The sequence below is a fragment of the Plectropomus leopardus genome, chromosome 14, assembly GCF_008729295.1.
Source record: "Plectropomus leopardus isolate mb chromosome 14, YSFRI_Pleo_2.0, whole genome shotgun sequence".
Classification (NCBI taxonomy): Eukaryota; Metazoa; Chordata; class Actinopteri; order Perciformes; family Serranidae; genus Plectropomus; species Plectropomus leopardus.
In genome coordinates this window covers 1262477-1272188 of record NC_056476.1, presented here as the reverse complement: position 1 = coordinate 1272188, position 9712 = coordinate 1262477, and the positions used below count along the sequence as shown (strand labels likewise).

The 9712-nt window shown below is 36.6% G+C and overlaps 1 protein-coding gene across 1 annotated transcript; it reads right to left on the bottom strand.

Annotated features, from left to right (window-relative positions):
- Positions 1-1882: 1882 nt before the first annotated feature.
- LOC121953983 (RNA-binding protein 25-like) lies at positions 1883-7874 on the bottom strand. Its single transcript, XM_042501279.1, has 6 exons — positions 7712-7874; positions 6315-6353; positions 4610-5087; positions 2927-2998; positions 2647-2721; positions 1883-2296 (listed from the first exon to the last, which is right to left on the bottom strand). The coding sequence occupies exons 1-6, from the start codon at positions 7841-7843 to the stop codon at positions 2070-2072; spliced, it is 1023 nt and encodes a 340-aa protein (XP_042357213.1). The 5' UTR covers positions 7844-7874; the 3' UTR covers positions 1883-2069.
- Positions 7875-9712: the final 1838 nt, after the last annotated feature.

The following is a 9712-nucleotide window of genomic DNA, read 5'->3' as shown; positions in this document are numbered from 1 at the left end:
CGGTAGTAGCATGTTTTTTCCTCCTCAGCTCCACTCAGGCTGCTCAGCATTCGCTCAAAACAAGATTTTCTGGTTTCAATTGTGACTAATTTTGTGCTGAACAAACTTCAGCTCAGTGATATAAAATCTAAGCCAATCCAAATGTAAATGCAATATCATGATTGTATATGATACCAGGGGATATTTAGGACAGAGAAATCTGAAGCATGTCTGTAATTTCTGTGGTTTATTCAGCAGTTTTCTTCTGTTTATAAAATCTGTGAAGTTGAAACTGAAACTGCCATTTTTACACCCAGAAACAACACTTTTGCAAATGGGCTCAGTGAGCTGGTTTCTGTGTCAGAGAGGCAGAATGTATTTATTACTTTGTGTGGACCACGTAGTTTGAGTTCTTTGTGAGGACCACCACTTCCACTGTAGCTAGAATGATGCAAAAAACAGACCTACCACTGGATGGGAGTAGGGAGTTAGAATGTCACTTCAGATTGCAGAAAACTCAAAGTAAAAAAAATCTTTTTTTTCCATAGCTGTGAGGACCGGCCCCTGTTGCTAGGTAGATTTGACAACATATGCTTTTTTTGATTGGCTACTCTAAAAGAAACTTTAAAAGCAAATAGTAGACACTGTATTGCTAGCATTTTGCAGACTCAACGCAGCAATATACAGTGCTGTTAAATTGAGCTTTTGGTGTTTTTATTTCTTTAGTTTAAAATCAGTATTAAATTATATTTATATATACATATATATATATATATATAGTTATTATATATATATTATTATAATATATATAATATTATAATATAATATATATATAATATAATATAAACATTTCAATATAACAGACCTTTATCAAAATAATAAATTGTTCAATGAAGTTTCCACAATTACTCAAGTAAGCATGTTTTAATATAGGTGACATCTGGAATGCAATTTCCGTTACTTTTATTATTGATTAATCTAGTAATTAATCAGTATTTTTTTTTTAATTGATTTGGTTTTGTCTATTAAGTACGAAGGAGGATTAGGGCCACATTAAGGGAAAATTTTTTTAATTATTTACGAGATTAAAGTCATTATTTACGAGATTAAACTCTTTCTTAACGAGAAAAACGTCATTAACGAGAAAAAACTCATTAACGAGAAAAAGTCATTATTAATGAGAAAAAAGTCAATTAATAATGAGTTTAATCTCGTAAATAATGACTTTTTTCTCATTAATAATGACTTTTTTCTCGTTAATGAGTTTAATCTCGTAAATAATGACTTTTTTCTCATTAATAATGAGTTTTTTCTCGTTAATGAGTTTAATCTCGTAAATAATGACTTTTTTCTCATTAATAATGACTTTTTTTTCTCGTTAATAATGAGTTTTTTCTCGTAACTAATGACTTTAATCTCGTAAATAATTAAATTTTTTTCCCCTTAATGTGGCCCTAATCCTCCGTCGTAATTAAGAGTTGGAAAATAGTGAAAATGCACTTTGTAATTTCCCACAGCCCAGTGTAATATCTTCAATGTCCTGTTTTGTCTTACCAAGAGTCCAAAACCAACTTCATGACTTCACGACTTCATTAAAGATTTAACTCGAGATGATAGCAGAATTGCTTTATTTTAGTGGAGGGCAGAGATTTTGGTCCACATTACCACAACCACAATGAATAGAAAGCTGGATAAAGGACTCCCTTGAAAGTTATCTTAAGCAGATTCAGCAACTGTTAAGCGCATCAGCTCCAGCTTATTATGAAAAAAAAAATACTGAAAAGCTGGGCAAAGGACCTCCTTTAACAATTTTAAACAGTATCTTAATACAAATCCAGTAGCTGTTAGTCCCAGTTTATCTGTCAGTCCCAGTTTTATCCTGAAAAAACTACTGGACAGCTGAGTAAAGGACTTCCTTGAACACTTTTAAACAGTATCATAATACAGATCCAGCTACTATTAACTCTGTCAGATCCAGTCTCCATTCTAAAAAAAATAGTACTGGGAATAATACTGGGAATAACAATACACTGAACAGTTTTAAACAGTAGGTTGATACAGCTCCAGCTGCTTAATAACATGAAAATAAACTATACCCGTTTCCTTTTTCGGGTTGTGATGGAATTGTAGACTTGGTTCTTAACATCTCTCCAGTCGCGATGGCACAGTATCGGTTCTGCATTAAGAGCCTTGAGACAAAGTTCATTACCAGGAACTCTATTCAGAGTGATGTACTGTCCTGGCTGTTGCAATACTGCTGCCTTTTCTTCAGAACTCCACTCGCATTTCTTTTGGGAGAGAAATGGTGGATCCGTACCTGAAACACAAATTAGACAAGGTACTAGCATCCTCACTGCTGAAAATCATGCAGTCCTGCATATGGGACTGATGGCTTTATTTTTCTACTCTGAATTTATACTCATGGAGATTATGAAGACACACTGCCACAGAACTGCTGAGAAAACTACTGAAATATTTTTGTGACAGTATTATTATCATTATTATTAAAATGAATTATGCCGTTTTTATACCTGCAGTACCTTGGGAAGGACAGAAGATAAACTATGTAGTCATTCTTTCTGGTTAATACTTGGCAACTGTCTTTCATGTGAGCAGTATTGGAGCAAAACATCTATCAGTTCAGGGAGGGACAGAAGAAGAGTTTACCTCTTTTCTCAGTCCTTTTCAGCTTGTGTGATGGTCCTGGAGTTGAAGTTTTTTGAGTCAGAACGTCTGGTTCTTCTGCAAGAAAGGGACAGGAAGCATGAACTGCAGCTCATCCTACTGGCAGATACTACTACTAGATACACTTGTACAAAACAGAGAAATGGCTACACAACTATTTTGTTATTTTGTGACATTCAGAGACAACAATCATTAAATAAAAAAATAAAAAATAAAAAATCTGCACATTAATTAATGAGTTGCAGCCAAACTAACTTCATACCATCTGAGTCTTGAGCCTCACTTCCACTGATTTGTGACTCTTGCCCAGCTCCGACTTTTGAAGATGAAGGCACTGTTTAGATAGAACACACAGACACATTACAAAAAATTAACAAAAACACCACATACTTTTTAAATATGAATTAAACTGGAATACTTTCATACTCACTCTCTAAGCCTAAATCAATCTCATCAAGAGATTTACCTTTGTAGACCTCAGTTCCAAGATCTATGGCCATGAGCAGCTTGCTAATCTTTGCAAGCTGAAGTGTGTTCTCTGTCAGCTGGTAATATTCATGATGAACACGAATATCATGTCCCGTGAATTTAGCACGTTGGTCTAACTCATTTTCTTTGATTTCTTGATTTTCTTCTTCTATCCGACTCATTGTAGCCACATGTTTCCTCAGGTGGGTTGATGTGAGTGTTTCAGGCCTCCTTGCATCACATACAGCTGCATATTTCCTCAGACAGTCTGAACCTCGGAGATGGGATGCTGAATTCTGTCTTGCAAAGACATTCGTGTTACTGTCCAAACTGTCATTGTCCTCACTCCTTTGCTCAATGAGAAAATCAAGGGATTTGGTCATCTCTCTGGTTAGAAGCCCAGGCACTTTGTTACCCCTCATCCCTCTGATCACCAACCTGGTAAACTCATGACTCAAATCTTGCTCCAGTTTTGAGAAGCCCTCCATGATATCTTCATTAGGGTCCTCTGTGGCTCTGTTCATGTAGGTTGACAGAGGCATTTTTCCTGCCTCACCTTGGCATCTTCGGTTGAAAAGAATGATCTGAGAAAGATGGCACTCACTGAGAGTCCTGTATGCTCTAACATTAGGCCCTTCCAAAAGTTCCTGTTTTGCCGCCTCCTCTGCGGCCTTCAGGACTTTATTAAGCTTCATCACATCTTCTGTGAGAAGGATCATTTCTTTTTTGTTCCACCTGTCCTCTTCCAGGTTAGTCCATGCACAGCCTGACACAAAGAGGCCCCACTCTGCAGAAAACAAGCCAGAGAAGCTCCTTACTCTGGCTGCAGCAGCTTCATCTTCAGCCTTTACATGTTGTGCAATCACAATGTCACTCACTGCCTTCAGTGAGTGTCCTAACTTTAAAGCAAGAGATGGTGTGTTGTATCTGTACTTAGATTTGGTGAATCCAGAAGCTTTTATTGCTGCCCCAACAGCTAACTGAAAATTAGGTGGCACCAAGACATCTTGTAACAGCTTCACTTTGCCATCAATGGACTTGGCAGCGAGTACAAATCTTCCCAACTCTCTCATCCTTTGGCTGACATAACCATCTTTTGATGGGTCACTCCCGTGTTTCTCTAGGAGCCTATCACCAAATTCACAAATGAGTGGATCATTTTTAATCTCCCGAGACACCTCATCAATCATCATTGTATTAACAATGTTTGAGCATCTTTGTGATAACTGTCCTTTGTATGGAACAAGAGATGAAGCAGAAGCCTGAACTCTTCGCTTTTTCTTGGACGGAACTTCTAGCTTACCCATTTTTTTGAGACATAGTTTCTCATGTCGCCATAGTTCAGTTTTTATAAAGAAATCAAAACATATGTTGCATGGCAAGTATTCCGCTGGATCTGTATGTTCTGATGGCTGTCTGTATGTTGCTATCTCACCATGTCCCTTTTGCAATACTTCAATGTTATGATAGTAATTACCTTTCCTGCAGAGTCCCTCTAACATCTGGCGATGTTTTTTGGAGGTTGGTGGAAAGCATATTGCTTGGGCCACTTCTCTTTCATCACTGTGTTTCCGCTTTAGATGCCGCACCATTTTACTCTGTGGTTTTTTGCAGTATACACAGTAATGTCTTTTGTTCCACTTGCATTTTTCTCCCGTGATGCAAAATTTCACAGTGATTTGTGGCCCCTCCTCCTCCTCTTCTATCTCCTCCTCCTCATTGTCAGCGCTGTGTGCGTCTTTGTCATTGTCATCTGCTTTGCTGATTTTTTCATCTGATTCTGATTCTTGTGTTGTAGTTGTATCAGCTCTTCTGAGTTTACTCCGTTTTTTCTCGAGAGGCAACTTTGTGTTAACCTTGTGGCAACTGGAATCTTCTGAAGAATCCATTGGCACGTAGTCACTTTCCAGATCATTGCTGGATTCAGATAGAGAACCATCTGTGACACAGTCCCTCTGAAAGAAATAGATCAAAAATTTAACTAAAGCTAATCTAACTTTTGAAATTTGAATGAAATTCTAATAAAAAACTGCTGAAAGGCTGATGAAACAGCAGCATAATCTACCAAAACATCCAATATCTATTATACATAAAATAAATTACACTTTCTCAATGCTAAACCAGTGGGCAAAGATATCCTAAATGTATAATTTTACGGCTAATTCCCTTTAGAACTGGGATTTGTGCAATAGTAAATGTGCTGGCGAAACACATATGCTATTTAAGCCTTTCAGTACCAAGTCGAAAATGTTTTTTTAATCAACTTCCATGTATCAAGTCTTTTTCTGAATATCAGGGACTGACTGAAAAACGTGATTAGATTACTAAAATATAACCACTAAATAACAGGCAAGTATTCAGTCAACTCTGTACAGCCTCATTTCCCTATAGGGGAGAATGGGACACAACCACAAATAATGCTGACACATGGTGCTTTGATCACTATAACAACATGCAATGAGAGGTTGTAACTCCGGTTGGATAATATGTTAAAATAATATGGAATGGTGTATGTCTGTGCAAGCAGCGAGTTCACTATGTTTTTATTCTAATAAATAAAACAAAACAAAAACAGAAAAATACAACTACACACCTTGTAAATTCAAGTGTCTCTGTTTCTCTGAACTAACACTGCATTGACTGTCTTATTATCTCATCATAAAACAAACTTTATTCAAAGGCATTGGTTAGTTTGTCCCACTGATCAGCAACTGTGGTTAAATGTAAACTGACCCTAAATTTGCCAAGATAGATCCAATCAGTCAGTATTAAACAAAGACAAAACAAAACTGCTTTTTTTTAGACCATTAAAATACAGAAATATATATAAAAAAAAAGAAACATCCCAGGGCAAAGCATCACAAAGCCCAATTGACGCTTTGAATACTCGCTATTCATCTTTGTGGGAGCTCCTGAGCCCAAAAATAGGCATTCCAGACAGCCCTAAAGACAAGTTCACTGGTCAGACAGCAGTATTCACTTGCCACTTGCAAAGGACAAGTGCCCATGTTGCACCCCGGACAAACTGACGCAAAGCAAATTTTGTGAATGAATACTAAATGAAAGACTACATGGATAGGTGTGTGCAGTAAATATAGTGAATACTTTTATCCAGTTCCAGCAGATTATTCTGCTATTCCTGCCCACAACAAAATGAGAAACAAGTCAAAATGAATACATACCTGCTCCTCTTGTTCCTCCTCCTTTTGTCTCTTCATTATCTGTCATGTAAAATTATAAAAAAAAAAATATGCAAATTTTACAGACCATCAACCAAACACATACAACTATAGCATAGATACATTCAATGTCCACTTTATCGGGTCTTTATGAAGTTTACAACGTTTTGGTGACTGTGTGAAACATGTAAAAATCAATGACATTGAAGTCACGGTTAAAGGTGGTGTTGCACTGGACTGCATTATACTAAACAGGATTTGCCTTACTATTATAAGGCTTGGGTGCAGCACCCAAACCATTTTTAAAAAATGATGCTGTCATCAAAGTAGAATACATGCAGGGGCATTTAAACATAGCACTAAAGATTGAAACAGGCTTTAAATTTTTTCTTCATTACAATCAGTAATTACAAGGAAGAATAAGACAATAAGTAGCTTGTGATCCTCTGATTATGTAGATTAAGGTGACAGTAATTACATGTAGATAGATATAAATACTTATAACAGGGGAGAAACATATTACTGTTGAAATTTAAGTCAGGGGAGATAAGGTGGTTGCTGATATGTATTCAGACATGTCAGCATGGTTTCTCTTGATAATGCACACCTTAAATCACATGCTATGTACCCATTAGTTTGCAGTAACATGAAAAAGGAAAAACCCTGTCAAATATGGTCTACATTTAGTTGCTCTAATTCCATCCAAACCTCAGAGTTACCAGGAAAATAGCAAAGACTCAGACAAAACACTGTCCTTTAAATCTGGTCTTGTTAACTATATTGGTGTTATGGTGTTCTGTACAACCAGCTCACACTGTTCCACACACCAACATTAAATGATTCAGAAAATATTAACAACCAAGAATAAAGTAGAGCTATGCATCCTTATAGAAAAACATGATGCTCAGGTTTATTGGCATACTAAAATCTCTGTGGACTGACAATGATTGTCCTTTTTTTAAGCATCCAAATGTTGGTGCCAGACACATTTAAAACTTCAAAAAATTATTTACCTGCCTTACATATCAGAAATACTCACAATTCTGTTAAAATAGCACTGTTTCAACAATAAATGTGCCTTCTCTGTGTGATGTAGAGTTTCATTCTCCTTATTTTGTGTTTTGTTCCAAAAAAAGTCACTTAAAATACAAGAAAAAAAATTATGTTTACACATTTAAGACGTATTACTTAACATTGCTGTAAATCTGAGACCGACATAATTACACAGTTACTGAGTTTTACTCCCTTACAAACTAAGCTAGCTTGCACTCCGTCCATTGCGTTAAAGTTCGCTAACGTTAGCAGCAGCTAAGCTAACAGCTTCACTCGGGCTGGAAAATGCAACGGACAGATAGTAAACACTTACAATATAGTTTGACAAAATATGAAATATGTCTTACCTTGATTAGTTGTAAGTTTTTGTCGTGTTCTCTTCGGTTTTTCTCCGTTATTTCCTCTTCATATCGCTGTGCGCAGCGGTCGTGGTGCTGTCTGAGTCTCCGCAGCCTCTCTACCTGTCTCTGCAGAGGCATGTTTCTGGCGATGCATTCACTTCCACAGGAAGAATCAGAACTTTGACACTTCATGTCGTAGTGAAGATTTACAAAACTTGTAAATGCTACTCATGAAATTCAAAACTTCAGTAACACAGAAAGACTTTCTGTTTAACTCTTGGTCATGAAATACTTGATTACCCAATCATCAGAAACTTGAACAGTCCTCCATTTTAGTATACACAAACAAAGTCAATAAGGTGTAACGCTGCTATTTCCATTTCCATTGAATGCAGCTTTGGCTGCGAGTGCTTGATCGCTCCCCTTCCCTCCCCTTGACCTGCCTGTGAACTTTTGAACAGGGCACAGGACACAGCAATATGGCATGAATTCAGTTAGAGCAATTTAACTTACAGCTCTACACTATTTTAATTGTTGAACACAGTAATGAATCAATCATTATAAAAAACACACTGCATTGTTCTACATCATTACAGTTTATTTGATGCAAACACATTTGTAAAACACTAAAGCTTAATTTCTAATTAAGGATTTTAATTTAACCACTGTAGTATTATTACTTGCACTGATAAATGTGATTCTTGCTTTATTTTCAACATTCTAGCCTTTAATCAGTGTGTTATTTTAACTTGAGTCTAAGTTGAGAAGTGGAGACTATAGTTTGGTCCTCTGCTGCCTTCAGCTCAGCCTCAATTAATGGCCCATCAAGGGGAGGGGTGCTCCACCCCCCTTGCACTTGGACTGCTGCTGCTGCCTGTTAACTTGCTCTTCCTTCAGAAGATAATACTTCTGCTTCAGATCAACTTAACCCCTAGAATACATTTACATGAAGCGTCATGTATATTGAATTATTAATGATTAAAATATTATTGTTGTAATAACCTGGCAAGACAAAATCATGTCATATGAGCATTCAGAATGGTTTGGTTTGGTTTTGGTTTATTTATTGAGCACAATTAAACACTGTGCAAGGAGGGAACGAAGTGCAGATGGACTTGTGCAAAGTTCCTCTCCTATCCACAATACCAAGCAAAAGAAAAGCAAACAGACAACTGCACATAGATAAAGATAAATTTCTTGAGTAAAACTTGGTATAGCTTTCATATCATGAATTTGAAGGTTCCAGTGTAGTGTAATTTACCTTAGGGCTAATGTGATGTGCTAAAAAAAATAACAAGATTGAATGCTAGAAATTAATTATTGAGAGCTATAATGTGTTGAGTTGACACTGATGATATAAGAGCACAGTGATTTGTGTTGTGTTGTGTTTAAGCAAATATGAGAACAGTTATCCAGAGTGTCTTCTTTTAACCTCACTATATACCATATTTAACCTTTGTGTAATCCTAAATGCACTTATATTAAATCTCATTGTTTTTGTTTTTGTTTTAAAAGGCTGCAGGAATGAACAGAGAAATAACAGTGTAAAACTGCCCAGAAATTATTTTAAAAAAAAAGCAACAGGACCAGTCTGAATCTACTGGAGTCAAGATAAGAGAGTAGCATAATGTGCCTATGGACTGGGATTTTCCCCCCCAAATTGCACATTAGGCCTTATGTAATGAAATAATGAATTTGACCAATGAAACTATAATGGTGTAATCTTGGACCAATGTAAATGTATAGAAGGATGGACAATAGGCGTGGAAAAGTGCCTTATAAAAGTTAGAGCCTGAGCTGATGGAGCTCAGAGCTGTTCTGGTGTGTCTGAATTGTACACTTTGAGTTGCTCTCACTTTGTTGCGGGCATTTAAGTTTCTGCCGCCTTGGACTCTGCCTCCTGGTGATTTTTTAAGTAGTCATTTTTCTGACTTTTGAAGCTTTATCTTGGACTCCATTGAGAAGCATTCTGACCAAATGGACACAGCAAAAAACTGCTTGACATTT